This window comes from Urocampus carinirostris, chromosome 2 (assembly GCF_059441175.1).
Source record: "Urocampus carinirostris isolate Australia breed hairy pipefish chromosome 2, RoL_Ucar_1.0, whole genome shotgun sequence".
Classification (NCBI taxonomy): domain Eukaryota; kingdom Metazoa; phylum Chordata; class Actinopteri; order Syngnathiformes; family Syngnathidae; genus Urocampus; species Urocampus carinirostris.
The window spans coordinates 48,649,974-48,671,727 of NC_142350.1; the positions used below are offsets into that span (position 1 = coordinate 48,649,974).

The window sequence follows — 21,754 nt, forward strand, 5'->3', positions numbered from 1 at the left end:
ATTAATCATAATATTCTAATAAAAAAACTGGAAAGATATGGCATCAGGGGAGTGGCTTTGAAATGGATTCAAAGTTATTTGACGGGGATGAAGCAAAATATAAAAATGGGAGAGTTGTCATCTGAATACTTGGACATCTGTCGTGGAGTACCACAGGGTTCTATCCTGGGTCCAAAGTTATTTAATTTATAGATCAACGATATTTTTAACGTTTCAAAACTATTGAAAATAGTAGTATTTGCAGACGACACTAACATTTTCTATTCAAATGATAACTATATGGATTTGGTAACCTGTATTAATTGTGAACTAATTAACCTAAAAGTATGGATGGATATAAATAAATTATCTTTAAATTTAAATAAAACCAAAGTAATATTCTTTGGTAATCGTAAGGCAAATCAAGATTTAGAAGTAAAAATGGATGGTGTCACAATAGACATTGTATCAGAAATTAAGTTTTTAGGGGTCATAATAGACAATAAATTAAGTTGGAAAACACACATCAGACACATACAAACAAAGGTATCTAAAAGCATTTCAATAATTAATAAAACCAAAGTTCTTTTACATTATAATGCATTGTATTTATTATATTGTTCTCTCGTTCTGCCATATTTAACATATGGTGCAGAAGTCTGGGGCAATAATTACAAAAGTTCACTACAGCCCCTTTTTATCCTTCAAAAACGTGCAATAAGAACCATACACAGGGTAGGATATCGGGATCATACCAATATTTTATTCATGCAGTCCAATTTATTGAAATTGGATGATTTAATAAAATTTTTCACTTCACAACTGTTATTTAAGGTCAACAAAAACATAGTGCCAGAAAACATACAAAGATTATTCACTCGGAAAGAGGGAAATTATAACTTGAGGGGCTGTGGTGAATTCAAAATCCCAAAGGTGAGAACCACCAGGAGAAGTATGTGTGTGTCTGTGTGTGGAGTCAGACTTTGGAATAATTTGCAAAATGAAATCAAACAATGTCCAAATATCCATGTGTTCAAATTTAAATACAAAAAAGCATTACTGGCGAAATACAGAGATGAAGAAAATGGGATATGAGGGAGACTGGAAATACTGCACTTCAAACTATGGCTAACTTGTTGTTATTGTGCTATTATCACATCAGAACTGTTATAAGTATTGTGTTTATTTTTATTGATATTATCACTGGTGCCGCAGTGACATTATGCGCATTATGACGTTGAGGGATGGGTATTGCGAAGATTAGTGTATAAAATATGTGATTATTGTAACTATTATAATTATTGATATCTGACCTATGTAATAAGTATATCCATGAGATTTTGTTGTATTAGACACAAGAGGAGCTATCTAGAAAATGTATTTAATAGGGAAGATAAAGGGGTAGGAAAAATAAGCATCTGCTTCTGACTACCCCTTTTCGAACATGTTGTGTGACATTATTTCGTTGTTGACTCATTGTTTTTGTCCTGTTTTTATTTTTATGTTCGAAATAAAGTTTTCATTCATTCATTCATTCATGGAACGATGCATTTGAGTGACATCGTACGGACACCGCATCCGCACGTGTTCTCGACACGTATTTGCGTCTTTGCAAGCTTTGGGAATGTTAAGGGGTTAATAAGTTTGACTGAACTATCTGACTGTTTTGTCGACGTTCCCATTGTAGCGCCTTATAATCCGGTGCGTCTTATGTATGTCAAATATAGGACCAAAAACTATTTTTTCAGGGTGCGCCCTATAACCCGGTGCGCCTTATAGTGCGGAAAATCCGGTATATACACACACATATATATATATATATATATATATATATATATATATATATATATATATATATATATATATATATATATATATATATACGCTGCCCATATTTCTTTTTTTTTTCTTTTACTTTTTATATTTCTATGTGTTTTTGTTTTTTTATTGTTTTATTTTATTGACAATTTTCCTTATAAAAGGAATGTTTTTTTTCTGGTTTTGAAGAAGTCTTTCAAGATAAATATTTATGATTTTTTTCTTTATTAAAAAAACCATTATTTTTAATAATTGATCACCATGAACTTTTATTACGTTTCATGCTTTTTACTACGAAATAAAATTAAAAAAACAAAATGTGTTTTTTAAGTTGACCTCAAAAAAATAATTTAAAAAATGTTTTTGAGCAATTTTTGGACTATAGATTTATGTTTATTTATATTGAATATTTTTAACACATCTTTTTGCCATAAAAACATTATTCAAAAGAAAAGGATTGTTCACCTGAATTGTGTGAAAAAATGTTTTGAATGAAAGAAATTGTATTGATATTTTGGAGTATTTCTTTTCCAGATCAGAACTCTAAGGGACATGTTATAGACTCACACAAAAGAAGACACTTTACGTAAATAATCATTTAAAAAAGACAACAACAGAAAAGCAATTAATAAAACTTATTGAAAAAAAAAAATCAATCAATAAACACATATACAAATAAAATAAAGAATAAAAAAACTATTGGAAAAAATATTGTAATATATTGGTTAAAGTAAGATCAATATATAAAATACAATAATAATATAATGAATGAATATATATATATATATATATATATATATATATATATATATATATATATATATATATATATATATATATATTCATTCATTATCTGCACCGCTTATCCTCAGTAGGGTCGCGGGGGTGCTGGAGCCCATCCCAGCCATCCTCGGGCAGTGGCCAGAGGACACCCTGAACTGGTTGCCAGCCAGTCACAGGGCAAACAGAGATACTTGCTCATTCACACCTAGGGACAATTTGGACTGGCTGATTAACCTGAAACGCATGTTTTTGGAATGTGGGAGGTAACCGGAGCGGCCGGAGAAAACCCACGCGAGCACGGGGAGAACATGCAAAGACCACACAGGAAGGTTGGATCTCATGACCTCAGAACTGTGCCGCACATGCGCTAACCACTGCGCTGCCACGCTGCCCATATATATATATATATATATATATATATATATATATATTTATAAAAATAGAAGTATAATATATAAAATAATATTGCATTAATAATACAGAAAATGATAATAAAATAACAATTAAAATGAGAAATAAATATTCAATGAAAAAGATTCCCAAAACTGAGCTGAGAAGTGACTCCTCACGAACAAATGTAATGCAGATGTGTACATACAAAAAAAAAAAAAAACGGAACTTTGCATCAGGAATATCCAAAAGCTCAATAATACTGCACTTTACAGAGCAGCTGTTGCTAACCTTATAATGCAGTTTTTGCAGAAAATCTTTTAATGTGAACTCTCTATCACCAATATTTTTAAGTGCCAAATCATAACCGTGTTCTGGCGTCCATTATAATTCTGTCCTCTATTCCAAACCAGACATTAGCATGAGATAATGGATCCTCACCTCTCCGGCCATAAATTGTCCAAATCCCGGCGGAAACGTGAAGGTGGCGATAATCAGCGTGACCGCTCCTGGATAGATCAGGCGACTGGACGGACACACAAACCCATTTGCGTCATTTTCTACTGGGGACACAAGATTAACGTGAAAAGAACCAGACACACAGTCAAATGGTTTCTCTGATGGAGGAGATGAGTGCTTACAGATTGTTGAGGCCGCGGGGAGAAGACGTCGAGTGAATACCTCGCCAAAAGGTTATTAAAGCGCACGTTTTTTATGCCATCTAGAGACTGAAGAGCTCAAATGCAAAATAAAATGAGCAGCTGTTGGAGTCGGGTCTGATGCCCGTGGGTACTTCCATATAATACTCGTGTAATAATTCACCACACGTTTGTTGTAGCTTAGAATTGCATGCATTAAAAGGACACATTAAGGAAGCCTGAAGGATACCAGGAGTTGGTCAGAGCTGTTGGAAGAGGCTAACTTTATCATCTAGTCACAGAAGCTTCTAACAAAGTAAAAGATTGCAAAAGCAAAGCAAAATTTGTCAAACGACAGAAAATCACAGCGACGTTCCCTTGCATGATCAACTGTGGAAGGTGTGTGACACTCTAGGAAGAAGCAAGCTTTATTTACATGAACCAGCTAACACATGCTGAGCGTGCCAAACAAAAGCCTGAAGCCAAGTGGTTAACATAAGCGGCTAGAGAGGAAAACAGTGGGAAAAAGTAGAAAACTGACAAACAGAGCAAGCTTCACATACAGGAACAGATAGAAATGACAATTGCGGTAAGATATAGCCCATGGCCAAGTGGTTAACATGAGTGGTTAGAAATGGAAACAGTCGGGAAAAATTAGGAAACTGACGGACGAAGGAATCTTTATATACAGAAATAGCTAACAACAACTGTAGCGTTGAGATACAACATAAGTGGCCAGAGAAGGAAACAGTGGGAAAAGAAGAAGACTGACTGACAGAGCAAGTGTTATATTCAGAAACAGCTAACAACAACTGTAATGTCAAGATATAACAAGAGTGGCTAGAGAAGGAAACCGTGGGAAAAAGTAGAAAACTGACAGACGAAGCAAGCTTTTTATACAGTAACAGATAACAATCTCTCATTTACTCTCATCAGCTTCACCGCTTATCCTCAGTAGGGTCGCGGGGGTGCTGGAGCCCATCCCAGCAATCATCGGGCAGTGGGCAGGGGACACCCTGAACTGGTTGCCAGCCAATCGCAGGGCACACAGGGACAGACAACTCACTCGCTCATTCACACCTAAGGACAATTTGGACCGACCAATTCACCTGAAATGCATGTTTTTGGAATGTGGGAGGAAACCGGAGTGCCCGGAGGAAACCCAGGCAAGCACGGGGAGAACATACAAACTCCGCACAGGAAGTCTGGAGCTGGATTTAAACCCACGCAGGAGGTTCCCATGACTTGAACTGTGCCGCACATGCGCTAACCACTGCACCAATGCCCGTAACAGATAACAATACCGGCAAAATATAGCCTGTAGCCAAGTGGCTAACATGTGTGGCTAGAGAAGGAATCAGTGGGGGAAAAAAAGTCAAAGATGGCCCGACTCATTGTACTCGGTGGCAGCACTAGTGGGAGCCAAGCAAAATTGACGGATGAAGCAAGCTTTATTTACACAGAGCAGCTAACAATAAGTGCTAGCGGCAGCCCGAGACTGCAGCCAAGTGGCTAACATAAGTGGAGAAGGAGACCGTGGAAAAAAACACAACAAATCACATGCTCAGCTAGATGTTGAGTGACACTGAAAGACAAGGCAATGTTTATTTACACGGAGGAAGTTTCATTAACTAAAACAGCTTGCAGCGAGCCATAGGCAGCAGCCAACATGAGTGGCGAGAGAAAGAAACAGTGGAAAAACTCAAGAAAACCTGACCGACAAAACTGGGCAATGTTCACTTGTGAAAAACAAATGACACTGAAGGATCAAGCAAGCGTTATTTACACAGACCAGCGAATTATAACAATAGCAGCAGCCATAGCCTGCAGCCAACTGGCTAACATGAGTGGCTAGAGAAGGAAACAGTGGGGAGAAAGTCAAAGATGCCTGAATCATGGTACTTGGTGACAGCGCTCTTGCAAGATACTGAAGAACGAAACATGATGTATTTACACGGAGCAGGTAACAATAACAATAGCGGCAAGTGGCGACCCTTAGTGTGCAGCCAAGTGGCTAGCATGATTGGCTAGGAAAGGAAAAAGTGGAAAAAAGTCATATATGCCTGAATTACAGGACTCTTATGACGTTTACTTGAGACGGGCAACTCACAAAGAATAACTAAGCAACGTTATTTTTACAAGGAACAGCTAACAATTGTGATAGAGGCTTGCTACAAGCCCTAGCCAGGCAGCCAAGTAGCTAATATGAGAGGCTAGAGAATGAAACAGTGTAAAAAAAGTCAGGGATGCTTGAATCACAGTACTCAGTCATGTTTGCTTGCATGACCAGCTGTAGAAGGTGAATTATACTGTAGGACAATTAAGAAGCAGCAACAATAACCCTGAGCAGCCAAGTGGCTAACATGAGTGGCTAAAGAAGAAAACAGAAGAAAAAGTGCCGGATGCCTGAATCATGGTGACCATCACATTCAGTGTTCTACTTTGTGCGGTAAGTGGCTAATTACAAATTTCAAATCCTGTTAATGAGATAGTACATTTATTAATGCCCATTATTTCAATCAATAGTGTTTAATCAAATGAATAAAGTTTTTTACAACCACTAGGGGTCGCTATATAACACACACTGAGGCTTTAAGTGTCATTCCGAGATCGGTACGCGCGCAAATACTCACTGCCTGGTCAAAAAGCGTGTGAGTGCCGTAGGTCTTCTCATGAAGAGGACCACCTGCCTGTTCAGGTAGACGAAAAAGGCCCCCAGGAAGCCGCAGGAGATGCTGAAAATCCGAGAGAGCGATCTCTCAGGCACGTTTTCCATTGAATTACAAGCAAAAGACGAGAGAACGTTACCCGATGATGGCGAATGCGGGAAGCTCCTGCAGGTCGAAAGGGAAATCCATTCGGAAGTTGGTTTTGAAGAGCGCCGTAATTGTGACTGATTGGGAGAGAAAACAACAGTTGCGTCAATTACAGTGTTTGCTATGGGGAGGAGAAATAATTCAATCACATTTAGACCGTAATCCATTACCTAACCAAATCAGATCACTTTTGATTTACTACCAAGTGTGCTCAGAAAAGCTTGGAAGTCAGATTCTACTGTAATCCCTGCTTTATCGAAGTTAATGGGGACCAGAACATGCCGGCCTCAATAGTTAACCAGGGATAATGGATCACGGCCGAACAGGTGCTATTCATTTGCGGTTAAAAAAAAAAAAAACAGAAAAAAACAGATGCCAAGCATGACACAAATTTGCGCTCGCAACCTCTGCTCTCAGCAATAGTCGACCGAGGATAATGGATCGTGGGCAAATTAGTGCAGCTTATTTTTGGCAGGCTACAAACAGAAAAAATGAGCTCTGCCAATTGCTGCTCTCAGCAATAGACAACTGGGAATTATGGATCGCGGCTGCCTTGTGTGCTGTTAATGATAGGCAAGGTGAAAAAAACAGAAAAAAAAAACATGTCATGCTTGACCGAATTTCACACTCTCAGCCCCCGTTCTCAGCAATAGTCAACTGGTGATAATAGATTATGATGAAAGTCAGTGAAGTTAACTATAGGCAAGCCAGAAATAGTTCTCTCCCGGGCTCATACTCTCAACAATAGTCGACAGGGGATAATGGATCACAGTAACATAAGTGGTGTTTAATTTAAAAAACAGCCGCCACCCATCACACAAATTTACTCTCTCAGTCCCCTCTCTCAGCAATATTCAACTAGGGATAATGGATCACAGTAAAACTGACAAATGGGCCTTTTACCAGTTCTCGCTTGCAGCAGTATAAGATCGGGGATAGTGGATTGTAGCTGCAAGAGTGCAGTTCATGTTAGGCTGTAACAGCGGTAAAAAAATTACTTCAAGGCCTGACAAAAATGCGTTCTGCCGTTCTTGGCTTGCAGCAGAATGCGATCAGGGATAATGGATTGCGGCCGTAACCAGTGCCTCAATTTAGGTGGGCCTAAACAGGACGTTTTTTGACAAAACTGCCTTCTGCCGGTCCCTGCTTGCAGCAATATGCAATGGGGCGTAATGGATCGCGGCAAGATTATTGCAGTTCACTTTTGGCTCTGCTGGCCTCCGCTTGCAGCAATATGTGATTGGGGATAATGGATTGTGTAATATTTTACAACTTGATATGCAACGAGGTTGCAGAGTACAAAGCGCGAAGTAGCAAGGGATAACAGTACATTTTTGGAAATCGTACGTTCCAACTGGACTCAATAAAAACAATAATAACGTTTTTGGGGTTGCTTAAGTTGAATTTGGGGGTGCTAGAGCACCCCAGAAAACAGCCTAGTCCTTCCCCTACTTACGACCATTGGACTTCCGTAAAACGATAGATACGAACATTATTTTCGGGACGTGGAAAAATATCCGGACATTGCTGCAAGTTAGTTACTGTAGTGCTTCTTCCTGCCACTACCGTGTGGCGCTGTGAGAAGTCACCCAGCATCCACCCTGAAGAAAATCCGACTTCCTTTTCCTAGTTCGTGCATAAACATTCTATACTGTATCTCCAGCGCGCTAAGAACTTTGACATTTTTGTTATTTAATACCTCGTGTATCTATTCAAAATGATTGGTGTAAGGTGTAAACAAGAGGCAAGCTGTTTCATTTGAAATAAAAGTGGAATAAGAAAGCTTGATGCGGTTGAGAAAATGGTTGGATCGTTTTTTTTTCGGCCACTTTTTACCACGGAGGATGAAGCAGCAACTCTTGAAGCTCATCTTCAGGAAGTAAGTTAAACTCAACTTTATTTATCTTTTATAGAGCATGTCATTTTATCAAACGTTTATTTTTCAGTTTCAAAACAATACTGGTTACTAATACAAGCCTTGAACATACTTGTATAAACCTTAAACATACAAAATATAGCACTGAAGCAACTTACAAACAAATTCAACTTACGAACAATCGTCCAGAATCTCACTTGTAAGTTGGGCAGCATCTGTACGACGTTGCTACAGTTACTCAGTACTTGAGAATTTACTTTATTATTTTAAGTATTTGGTTGACTACTTTTACTTCCACAAGGGTAATATTATTCTGAAGAAACGGTACTTTTACTTGAGTACAATTTTTGGCTACTCTACCCACCTCTGGTTAAAACGAATGCTTTTCAATATTTCACACATTTGATTATTTCTCTTGTGTGATGGTGAAATGTGATTTTTGATACCCAAAATGTTTTGTTATAAAGTCTGAAACGACATGAAAGATGCAAAAAGTGTTCCGGTTGCGAATCCTCCTGTGTGGAGTTTGCATGTTCTCCCCGTGCTTGCGTGGGGTTTCTCTGGGCACTCCGGTTTCCTCCAACATTCCAAAAACATGCATGTTAGGTTAATTGGCTGGTCCAAATTGTCCCTAGGTGTGAATGAGCGAGCGATGGCTGGGATGGGCTCCAGCACCCCCGTGACCCTACTGAGGATAAGAAGTGCAGACAATGGATGGTGTTCCGGTTGTTAAGGACCAAGAAAAGCTGCGACCTTTTCCACTCTGCCAATTTTTTCCCTTCTTTCCTTTTCCTTTTTTCAATTTCTGCAACCTTACATTTGATGACCATGCATCCATTATCTGCACCGCTTATCCTCAGTAGGGTCACGGGGGTGCTGGAGCCCCTCCCAGCTGTCTCCGGGCATTGTGCAGGGGACACCCTGAAGTGGTTCCCAGCCAGACCCATTCACACCTAGGGACAATTTGGACCGGCCAATTAACCTGACATCCATGTTTTTGGAATGTGGAAGGAAACTGGAGTGCATGGGGAGAACATGCAAACTCCACACGAGGAGGCTGGGAAAGCTGGACTTAAACCCTGAACCTCTGCGCCGTAGGGCCGTGCGCAAACCAGACAGGCACCCTGCCGCCAATATGATGTTCAGTGAAAAAAATTAAAATATCAACCAATCCATCAATCACCCCCCCACCTCAAAATGGATTCCTGCTGTATCCTGGGGTGCACTGAAGCCCAAACACACTGCTTATCCTCCCACAATTTGACTGTAGGGCTGAAATAAGGACTTTGCTGTCACAAGCGGCTACTTTATCCCCCAAAATGCAACGGCTGCATTTTTCCCGGAGCGTGTTTGTGTACCGTTTTTGCGTTTGTGTGAAAATGCGTCTCACCGGCATCCTTGTTCCACACAGAGAGCACCCTGAATATGAAGGCGCTGAAGGTGGCGGCAAAATACCCCCGCCAGTAATTCCTCACTGCAAAGTAGGTAGACGTGACCTCAATACTGAACAACACCCCTGGTCGGTGGCGGAGGAGAGAAAGGAGAGGAAAAAAAGAAGGACGGGGGAGGATTACATGAGGGAGGGAGAAGAAGTGGTCAGCGAGGAGGGGGAAAAGAGAGAATGGATTTAAATATGCTGAGGGGTTGAAAACACTTGAAGTTGAGGGTGTCAATCGAAACAAAAGGGCCGCTAAACACACAGTGCACTCTTAACAGGAGAGTGCGTATTATTTGACCACTAGATGTCGCTGTATTGCATTGTGTAATTAAAAACGAGTGCTCAAACAGACAAATAGAAACTTCAAAGACACCCAGGGCACCATTTTGCTTCTCGTTCTTTCGCTCAGAAACGTCAAAAAAGAAAAAAATGTCTCTCTTTTTAGTTTTCTCGTTCTTTCACTCTTTCTCTCTCTCTCCTTTTCTCTTCTTTCTTATCGTCTTTCTTTTTTCTCTTTCTCTCTCTCTCCTTTTCTCTTCTTTCTTGACCTCTTTCTTATCACTCTCTCCTTTTCTCTTATTTCTTAACCTCTTTCTTCTGACTCTCTCCTTTTCTCTTCTTTCTTAACCTCTTTCTTCTGACTCTCTCCTTTTCTCTTCTTTCTTAACCTCTTTCTTCTCACTCTCTCCTTTTCTCTTCTTAGTTGACGTCTTTCTTCTCACTCTCTCCTTTTCTCTTCTTTCTTAACCTTTTTCTTCTCACTCTCTCCTTTTTTCTTCTTTCTTAACCTCTTTCTTCTCACTCTCTCCTTTTCTCTTCTTTCTTAACCTCTTTCTTCTCACGCTCTCCTTTTCTCTTCTTTCTTAACCTCTTTCTTTACACTCTCTCTCTCTCTCCTTCTCTCTTCTTTCTTAACATCTTTCTTTTTTCTCTTTCTCTCTCTCTCCTTTTCTCTTCTTTCTCGACCTCTTTCTTCTCACTCTCTCCTTTTCTCTTCTTTCTTAACCTCTTTCTTCTCACTCTCTCCTTTTCTCTTCTTTCTTAACCTCTTTCTTCTCACTCTCTCCTTTTCTCTTCTTTCTTAACCTCTTTCTTCTCACTCTCTCCTTTTCTCTTCTTTCTTGACGTCTTTCTTCTCACTCTCTCCTTTTCTCTTCTTTCTTAACCTCTTTCTTCTCACTCTCTCCTTTTCTCTTCTTTCTTGACGTCTTTCTTCTCACTCTCTCCTTTTCTCTTCTTTTTTAACCTCTTTCTTCTCACTCTCTCCTTTTCTCTTCTTTTTTAACCTCTTTCTTCTCACTCTCTCCTTTTCTCTTTCTTGACGTCTTTCTTCTCACTCTCTCCTTTTCTCTTCTTTCTTGACCTCTTTCTTCTCACTCTCTCCTTTTCTCTTCTTTCTTAACCTCTTTCTTTTCACTCTCTCTCTCTCTCCTTTTCTCTTCTTTCTTAACATCTTTCTTTTTTCTCTTTCTATCTCTCTCCTTTTCTCTTCTTTCTTGACCTCTTTCTTCTCACTCTCTCCTTTTCTCTTCTTTCTTAACCTCTTTCTTCTCACTCTCTCCTTTTCTCTTCTTTCTTAACCTCTTTCTTTTCAATCTCTCTCTCTCTCTCCTTTTCTCTTCTTTCTTAACCTCTTTCTTCTCACTTTCTCCTTTTCTCTTCTTTCTTAACCTCTTTCTTCTCACTCTCTCCTTTTCCTCCTTTTCTCTTCTTTCTTCTCACTCTCTCCTTTTCCTCCTTTTCTCTTCTTTCTTAACCTCTCTTTCTCTCTCTCTCTCTCTCTCTCTTTCACTTCCAATAATTCACCTGGTAACAACATAGTAAAAACATAGTAAGAAGTACAAGATAACTTCTTATTTTCAAGATGGGTGCCCTTCAAGCTGATCAGTAACAAAAAGTAAAAAAAACTTTGGGGACCCCTGCTTTTCATGTATATTTCTTTGTAATTTAATCTATCTATCTATCTATCTATCTATCTATCTATCTATCTATCTATCTATCTATCTATCTATCTATCTATCTATCTATCTATCTATCTATCTATCTATCTATCTATCTATCTATCTATCTATCTATCTATCTATCTATCTATCTATCTATCTAAAGTAGTAAATTCTGTATACATATTTTTAATATTCATGATATTAGCTAGGATACCAGGGGGTTCCAAAAGGCATTAGCTAACCATTACAGTATAGGTTTCTATAGGTCAAATTCACCTCAGAAGAGATAAGTGTCGTATCCTGGGGGTCTACTGAATATATTTATAGTTCCTACATCGGGAAAATTCACTTGATATGGATTTACGGTAAAAATCAAGGGAATACTGTTTTATATAAACTGAAAAGGATCAAATGTATAAAGTAGTACCTACTGTATACATTTTGTTTTTAATTTTAATGATTTTTCGGGGATACCAAGGCATTATCTTATTACCATAGCTTTTTGTACCCCACTATGCAGCAATTTCACTTAGCGAGCCTGGATTCCTGTCGTATATATTGTATGTTTAGTGTTTACTGTATGAACATTTTATATATACATATAGTTATGTCGTGAAAATGGACCTAGTATCCTCAATAATCGAGAGAATACTGTACAATATTAGCGGAGTAGGTCCACTCTAAAAGTCGAAGAAGGGCATCAGAATCAAGCTTGATTATTATTCCATACCTGTCAACCTGTACGTTTTTGCTGTACAAAGTACGTTTATTATGCATTTTAAGACGTGTACGACGTACGAGAAAATCTGTACGGAAAAATGCAAATTTGTCAATTATGGGTACCATCAGGTATACACTTAGTATGACGAAACGGCAAATCAATCAAGTCAAATAAGTTCGCCGCGGTAGCCTCTATCTTGGTATCTGTTTTTTTTTTCCGTTGCAAACGAAGCGAGCGGTTTGATGCTACTGTGCGCATGAGTCTGCCGCCTCGGATTTCATGTGGTAGTTATGTGGTGTAAGGAAGTCCGTCTCTTTTTAGAGAACCGGCTTTTTCGGCTCAACTCATTAAAGAGAGCCGGCTCTCAAACGGCTCACTTGCTTTGTTGCAGTATATTACGAATGATTATCTTGCATAAAGAAGTTAAGAAAAAAAGGAAGTCTAAAAGACAGGTTTGTGGTTATCCCTTTAATCAGTATATTACAAACAATAATTTAATGCAGAAAATGAATTCAGAATTTGAATAAGAAAATGTATTATTCTATTTGATTATATTTGCATGTATTTTTTCCTTCTACAGTGAACGTCCATTCATTTTTGAACTTTTTTGATAAAAAACCTCATTCATGTCGAGCAACTCAGTACCTCACAACAAAATGTTAATTAACATTATATATGATATCACGAAACACATGTACAATATAACATATTAAACTACGTAAATAAACACGTTTGAAAAAAAAAAATATGGTGTACGATTTTTTTGTATTTTGTATGGGAAAATACGACAGTTTACAAGGGCATGGAGCCCTGGAGCGCGACAGGTATGTTATTCATTTCTTAGCACCGCATCATTCATGTGCCAGTGAAGCAGTAATATGTCGTTGGCATGAAAAGCGTGAAAAAAAAATCAATTTGCGTGTTGTGAGAGGGTGAACATATCAACATTACCTCCGAGCGGCGTGCCGAAACAGCAGCCCACCCCGACGGCACAGCCCACCGTCAGAATATCCGTATAACCGTAAGGGTTCTACTGACGCAGACAACACAAAGGGGGGGATAATGGATAGAAAAGCGGGTGAAGGGCGGGTGGCAGTGGGGGCAGTGACACCGGGTAGGGCACAAATTGGGAAAAGTGAATAAATCGGTTTCGATGATTCAGCAAAGTGTGCGTTGCAACACAGGGAAGCGTGCATATTGAACAAGTGTCTGTAAAGCTAAAGTATTGGGACGCTTAGGGGAAGTGGAAGAAATATCTTATTTCATGTATATAGAGATTAAAAGGTGACATTTTGGAGAAAGGTCCCAAGACTTTAGTCTTTAGGGAAAGCGAGTGAGAGTTTGGTTATCGAGGTTGCAAATTAGTTTTGCTACATGCTAATCGACGAGCTCAATGATTGAATGAGCAAAATCAACACAATGGATTAAGACGTCAGGATCTTTGACATTGTATGAAAATAAAATGAAAAAAAAAAAAATCAAAAATACCTTATTATCTCATTGACGCATAATTTTAAGTCTTAAAAATACGTTTAAAAAATAGAAATAAAAGGTGATTTTATTTAAAGAATTGTGTCAATTTAATTTTTAGAAAAAGAACAATTACACAAACAGAATTGTCCAACATGTCTATATCTATTTTTATTATTGCGTTGAAATGAATTTACATTTAAATTGTCATGTCCAGCATGGTCGCCGTGGCGACCGGCTGGCCCCGCCCCCTTGGCACCGGCAGTAGCAGATTTTCTAATTGGCGTGTGTGCTTCTTAAGTGCGGGTTGTGGGGATTGCCGGTGGCGGGTTCACTGCATTACTTTGCATTATTCTGTTCTGTTTGACTTGAGGAAACCTGTACTTGCCCGTTCTGAGTAAAAGCCTGTTTTGTGAGTATTCCTAGTCTGAGTTCCTGTTTGCCTGTAAGCCTGTTTTTGTTTTTGTCCCTGAGTGTTGGACGACTTTTATTTCCTTAATAGAAGAAACTGACTGTTAACGCGAATGAGTTCACCCTTCCTGTCTCCTGCCTCCGATCTGGTCCGGTCCCCTGACATAAATTTGTAATTTTATTAAAAGAAGTATCATATTTTCTCTGTAGAATTGTCCAATACGTCTTTACAATTATTTTTTAGATGTTCTTAATAAAAACTGCAATTATTTTTGATTCTATTTTTGTAAAACAAATATTTATTGTAATAAATATTGTTCTTAATATGTTACAATATGTATTTACTTGTTTTTCCTAAAAATATTCTTTATACTTCGTTAATCCAAATTCACATTTAAAATGTAATCATAAAACGTATGGACTCAAACTATTTTTGAAATAGATATCATTTATCACATTTTATAATATGCATTTACTTGTTTTCGCAAGTAATTTTTGAATATTTTATCCATGCAATTTCATTTTTCCATTTTTGTTAAACAAACCAGTAATGATAGCAGTGAAAATATATCTTGAAATAAATATAATGTATGATAATTTATTATATCTAATTGATCTGAAATATAACTACTCAATAAGCACAATGATCTGATATGTTCTTTCATTTATTTTTCTATTTTATTCAGAAAAAAAAACTTTTTTTTTCTTACTTTTGAGTGTTTTTATCATTTTTTTCTTCAGTAAAAACAAATTTATTTTGCAGTATTCAAAAAATACTGAGTTATCAAATTATTATATATGTGTTGACTTTTATAATCAATGAACAATTTTTTTATATTTATTTTAACACATTTTCTATACACAATTTAACATCAAATTTTACAATATACATTGACTTGTTTTGCCAACCAGCAAACTAGTTGATACATTTTGATATATTTTTTCCCTATTAAAATAAAAATAATTAATTAAAGGGGCAAATATATATATATATATATATAATATATATTTTTTATAATATATGTATTATACATCTTTTTACTCATTTTATTTCAATTTAGTTTATAATTTTTATATTTAACGTATGCATACACATTTGTATTTTATTACTCCAATCTTATTCTTTGACTCAGCTAGAAGCTGCTGTCGACCACCGCTCACACCAGGCCGCTCACACGCAAAACCCCGCCATTATTTTGACGGGACTTGCCTCCCACCGGAGCAGCGAAACAAGTGGCCACGCCCACAGCACACGCACACACCAACAGCTCCTGGTTATGGATACCATTCTGGGGGGGTCCGGGGGGGTTTCAAGTGGGGTCAAAGTTCAGGAGGATGCAGCAAAGAAGCACAAAGGGTGGGGACAAAAAAGGGAGATCAGCGTCATTACACATGCTAAACGTTAGCGTCACACGCCAGAAATACAAGAGGTAAGATCTCAAGCAAATGATCGAATTCGACACGAATTTCGGACTGTGTCGGGTCTGAAATGTCAATCATTACATTCAGGTTGGGCCAGGCTTCTTTCTCGCTGACTTTTTTAAAAGATAAAGTACATTTATATAAAAATATTTAACTATAACGATGATAAAAGTGCACCTTATAATCCGGTGCGCCTATGTACCGGAAAATTCATAGGTACAATAACTGATACTGTATGTGGAACTGTTCTGCTTTTGAGGAACATTTAGAGTGCTCTCTTGTGGGTTCGTCAATTATTTGAGAGCTTTTCATCCAATAGTTTGTATCATTGTGTCATTTATGTTAAGTTCACAATCGTTTGAGCAAGTGTGAGGTCACTGTTCTGCTTTTGAGAAACCTTTAGAGTGGTCTTGGAGCGCCCTCCTTTGGTTGAAGTTCTGGTGGTTTGTTGCTAAAGGGGTTGACCTTATAATCAGGTGCGCCTTATAGTGCGGAAAATACAGGATACTAAAACAATTTGTCGATACTAAACAACAAAAAACACATGGATTGAAATTTCTTCTTTTAAAAAAAAAAAAAACTCTACGCTTTGACTCTTGCTGACTCTATAATAAATGCTTTAGCTCCTCTTTTAGGAGATAGGTAGAAATTGAACACATGGTTTACAGAATGTATGCAAATATAAGACCAACCGCTTTCACCCCAGATCCACCTAGCTAATGTGTTCCTGGTTCTTTTCTATTTACATTTGGTTGTTAAAGGGACAGTGTGTAATATTTGTCCACAAGATCTATCCCGGCTGACGCTCAAGGAAACTGTGCGGGTCAGATGTATCGACATTTCGTTCTGTATACACGTATACAGGAATGACAATAAAGTAAATCTGAATCTGAATGTGAAGATGTCGCTGTATTGTGTATTAAAATAAAAGCAATTACTAGAAAGTACGAGAAAAAAACATAAATTATTGAGACTCATAGTGATCAAAAATGTTTTTCCTAGTTTTCTTTCCAGCCTTTTGTGAAGGAAAGAGAAAAAAGTAAAGAAAAGAAATCAACAAAACAAAAAAGGAAAATGGACAATGAAAGAAACGGAAAAAAACGGAAAGAAAAGAGGAAAAAGACAATGGAGAAAGAAAAACAGAAAAATAGAAAAGAGGGATAAAAACAGAAAACAGAAAGAAAAGAAGAACAAACAAAATAGAAAATAAAAGGAAAAAGAAGAGTCTGATGAAAAATGGAAAAAAAGGAAAAAATGGAAATCAAAGAAAAAAGAAGACAAGAGAAGAAACAAGAGAAAAGGGGAGGAAAAAAGTGAAGGAAAAAAATGAAAGATGAAAGTATTTGCAAAAAGAAAAGTAAAGGAAAAAGAACAAGAGAAAAGGCAAACAAGAAAGAAAGGAATACGCGGGTACACTTAGCAACAAAGAGGCTGATAAATATGTTAGCTCCCTAATTTTGAATGAATACAAATTTATCCACTTTTTTACTACTAAGAGGCACTAAATATTACACTCTGTCCCTTTAAATATTCTTAGTGTTTATTCCCTACCTTCATATGCTTTTTCTGTGTATTCTATCAGTGTTTTTTGTGGTTTGTTTTGAATCATACTTTTTTTAATACATCTTTGATGTTACTTCCTTTTTTACGTCGAGTTTTATTTCTTGGTGTTTCATATCTCTTGCATTCACATCAAAAGCTAAACTAAGGAATACCTGTTACAAAATTATTAATTCGGATAACAGAGAAGGCACTTGTTTAACTTAGAACTCATTAGAAAAGACAGGCTTTTCTTTGTTATCATAAATCAAATCTCCTCCTCACAAATAAAAATGAAATTTGGGGTTTGCTTCGGGCTCGGTCCTGCAAATAAAGTTAATTGGTTGGACTCTGGCTGGGTCGGGCTTTAATACCTGTGCGCCCGGGTTGGTCTTTTACTCTCTGGCTCTTTTTCTCTGAGAGTGTCGCACTAGATTCTTGTGGTTTATGGCCCAACTTTCTACCTGTTAAAATAACGGCCTTAAAAGTTTTCCAGCAATGACGGAAATTTGTTTGTTAATGTAACCTCTGCAGACACAAAAGCTGAAAAATGTTTATATAGTCATGTTTAACTTAGATTTGGTTACAAACGACAAGCTGTAATTTGTTATCATAAATCACCTCTCCTCCTCCCGAGTCCTCACAAATAAAATATGAAATTAGCGGTTTGCTACGGCTTTCCATCCCACAAATCAAGTTAATGGTTCGGGCTAGGGCTCGGTCTAGGTTTAATACCCACAGGCCGGGTCGGATCGGCCGGGATATTTTAGGCCCGATCTTACCTCTGATTCAAAGTGACACAAGCACAAAGATGTTGGTTGGGGGAGGGGGAAATCGGGGCCCCTTTTTTCCTGGGGCTCCATCTTACCTCATAGACGCCGGAGAAAATGGACATGAAGCGACTCAGAACGGCAGCGCAGATGCTGGCGATGTGGACGAATGGACCCTAAGGGCGGGACCAAGCGGGCGACGGACACATACAAGACAGCGCGTGTTAAACAGGGGAACCCCAAATAGGTCGCACCGAATCAGAGCACATCAAACAGGGCCCTAATTGCTTTTGGTGAGGTGGCCGTGGCCCTCAACACCGAGACGGGCTGGGGGAAGACGCATCTCATCGGAGGACAGGACAAAAAGACAGCAGATGATTTATGATTCGCTAGATCGAGCGGGGGAGGACCGAGGGGAGAGTAAAGAATGATTCTCTTTGGTAAAAACTAGCTTATTTACTGAAAACTGGCATTATCTTCTAAGGTATTGTCATTTTCTTCTAGGTCAAAAACTAGCTTCTTCGTCTTTTTCTACATTAAAAACTAGCCTCTTCTTCTATGCTAACATTTTTTTGTTGATTTCTTAAATAAGATAAGAAACGCGTCCCTTTCTACGTCGTAAACTAGCTTCTTCTATGCTAAATTTTTGTTGTTGATTTCTTAAACACGATAACAAACGAGTCTCTTTCTACGTCGTAAACTAGTTTCTTCTTCTATGCTAAATTTTTTTGGTTGATTTCTTAAACACGATAACAAACGCGTTTCTTTTTACGTCGTAAACTAGCTTCTTCTTCTATGCTATTTTTTTTGTTGATTTCTTAAATACGATAACAAACGCGTCTATTTCTACGTTGTAAACTAGCTTCTTCTTCTATGCAAAATATTTTTTGTTGATTTCTTAAATACGATAAGAAACGAGTCTCTTTCTACGTTGTAAACTAGCTTCTTCTTTTCAAGAAACAGACATTGTCTTCTTCTACACTGACAATTTGTGTTGATTATTTTTAAAATCCTATATCTATTGCTGTCTAGTTCTACGTCAAAAAGTGGATTACATATTTCCCGAAAACAGGCGTTGTCTTGTTTTACGTCAAAAACTATCTTTACCAAGAACAGAGACGATCCTTTTCTACACTGGTAAAGTGTTTCTTTTAAAATTTAAAATTATTTTTTATGTGATACCTTACATCTCCGTCTTTGTCAATTTCCAATCATTTCAATGCATTTTTTACAAAAATTGCCAAAAAAGCGACTTAGACTCCAGTGCAACTTATGTGTACATACTTTACTTCTTTGCTGAAAACCAACAATCATACTACTAAACAATTCTCTTTTTCTTCACGGAAAGCTGACGTTCTAATCTTCTACATCAAGAAATGAGCCTCGTTTTTTTCTGCTCCTAGAAAGAATTTTGATTTTTTTTAAGTGTGGAAAACTAGCTTCATCCATGCCCAAGTAATGATAGTATCCTTCTGTGTAGAAAACTAGTGTCTCGGTTATCTTCTTCCTTGCCGAAAACGTAGTGTCCCCTTTTCCTTAGCAGAAAGCTAGCGTCATGTACTTCAACATCAAAAATGAGCCCAGTCTTATTCTTACTGTACAGCAATATTAAACCTACGTCTAAATTCTTCTGCCTGGAAGCGAGCATCGTCACCCTTTAAGCAAAAAGTTAGCATAAATGCAGCTGAGTTTATGATTAGTTTGCCACGTTGTTACATGAACCAGCAAATGCGACTTATACTCTACTTCCTGAAAACTACTGTTGTTCATTTTCTACGCAAAAAAATATTACGATCTCTTTTTCTGCAGAAAGCTAGCTTAGCATTGTCTTATTCTAAACGAGTGTTCTTATATTGCATGACAAAAATTAGCTTCTTTTTTCATGCCGCTAACCCTAACCCTAACCCTAAGCTAACGTCTCCTTTTAGGCAAAAAAAATTATGTTGTTGTCTTTTTTGCCAAAAACTAACATTCCTATTTTATGCTAAAAAATGTATTATTTTCTTTTTCATAGCGGAAAGTTTGCGTCATGTTCTTCTGCATCAAATATGAGCCTTGTTTTATTCATACAGCAACGAGGAAATTACAGCCATAGTCTACTGCATGGAATGCTAGCATCATCTGCTTTTAACCTAAGAATTAGCATAAATGTAGCCATGTAAACCGCCATGAATGCGACTTATACTCCAGAGCAATGTATTTGCGTGTTGTTTTGACTTTTTTTCTACATACTCAATTCAGCCTCCTATTTTTCATATGGGAGGAATTAGCATTGTTCTTCCACATCAAAACCAAGCCTAGTTTCTACTGTTTGTACAGCAAGTGTTGTTTTCTTCTATGTCAAAAACTAACTTAATTTTCCATGCCAACAATCACGGGCGTATTTTGTTGTGTTCAACGCTAGCGTCGTCGCCTTTTAAGCTAGAAATGAGAAGGTTTGTAATTGCCTTTATTGTCATGGATATCAATTTGGCAATCATTGTATGCTACGAGATTAAGCATGTTATTCCAGGGTAAACATGTAGAAAAATCGGATAAAAGTCAGAATAAATAGGTAAAATATTTACAATGTAGTGGACGTTTTAATAATAGGGGATTGAAAAAAATAGAGCATCGTAATAATAGTGCAATGAAAAGTAGTGCAATAACATTAGCAGCAACAACAATTAAAGTAGTAATTATCGTTGTTACACAAACCGCCCACAAAGCTACTTATACTCCAGTGCGACTTATGTGTAAAGTTTTTTCAAATAAGTTATGCTTTTTGGGCTTAGTAGGATTTATCTAATAAAGTCTTTACCTCTTTGCCGAGGGGCATCCCGCTGCCCAAGCCTGCCGTCAAGCCTATAACTTTCGCCACGAAGGCCTTGAGGGTCAGATACTCCTTCAGGACCACGCCCCTTAGGATGGTTTTAAGCTCGGGGATGCCAGAACCTGAAACCGAAACCCGGTGAGGTCAAAATCTGTAATGGCGATTTATAAAATTTCAACGGTGCTTACCGATGGCTTGCGGAGAAACCAGGTGACAAAAAAGTGAAGCGAACATAACCAGGATCATGGGATAACTGATCCAGGCCAGGTACTGGAGCGCTACGTTGCCTTTTAATTCCCCATGCATCCACTTGTAAGCTACGGGGAGGTGTAGGATTATTTCATTGACTCCGCCCCCAAGACAACGCCCACTTGGTCTACCTTGCAAGCTCTTAGCGCTAGCATAGTCCATACTCCAGCTGACTAGCGCCATGGTCAGACCAAGAAGGACCAGGAAGATCCAGTCCTCTCCCATCTTGGTCACGATGTAGCGCCGGGCGCGAAACAAGCAATCTGGAGCGGAAACGAATGATTCAGATTATCGGGGCGAGCGCCATTCTTGAAACAATTGCTTCGAGTGATGATGACAGGGTAGAAGGCTTCATTAGTTCGGATGTAACGTACTGTCGAAAGACATCACTCTAGCGGTGTTCATTGTGCTAGCCTTGGCCACTAGGGGCAGCACTCGTCAGTACACGTCTAATAGTTTACATTTATTAATTTATAATAAGATATATAAATCTTTTTTTTGTCTAAACATATGTCATATATACATCATACACTATCAGTACATTGTCTGTTGACTTGTGTCGTCAATGATAGCGTTGTTAGAGCATTGCAAATTTGTGTTTTAATATCCATTGTTAAGGGGGTAAAATCGGCTTAAATTTGATGATAGAGAGAAAAAGAGGGTGTATATAAGGAGAAAA

General features: G+C 37.9%; 1 protein-coding gene across 1 annotated transcript in view; it reads right to left on the reverse strand.

Annotated features, from left to right (window-relative positions):
* clcn1b (chloride channel, voltage-sensitive 1b) overlaps positions 1-21,754 on the reverse strand; it is a 60,911-nt gene that overhangs the window by 17,282 nt on the left and 21,875 nt on the right. Inside the window, exons 3-11 of the mRNA XM_088326878.1 lie at positions 21,207-21,338; positions 21,015-21,143; positions 20,815-20,948; positions 18,113-18,190; positions 13,354-13,432; positions 9,691-9,816; positions 6,417-6,501; positions 6,242-6,343; positions 3,412-3,496 (exon numbers count right to left, since the gene is read on the reverse strand). Of these exons, the coding sequence (XP_088183004.1) occupies positions 3,412-3,496; positions 6,242-6,343; positions 6,417-6,501; positions 9,691-9,816; positions 13,354-13,432; positions 18,113-18,190; positions 20,815-20,948; positions 21,015-21,143; positions 21,207-21,338 (950 nt within the window). The remainder of the gene's footprint in view (positions 1-3,411; positions 3,497-6,241; positions 6,344-6,416; positions 6,502-9,690; positions 9,817-13,353; positions 13,433-18,112; positions 18,191-20,814; positions 20,949-21,014; positions 21,144-21,206; positions 21,339-21,754) is intronic.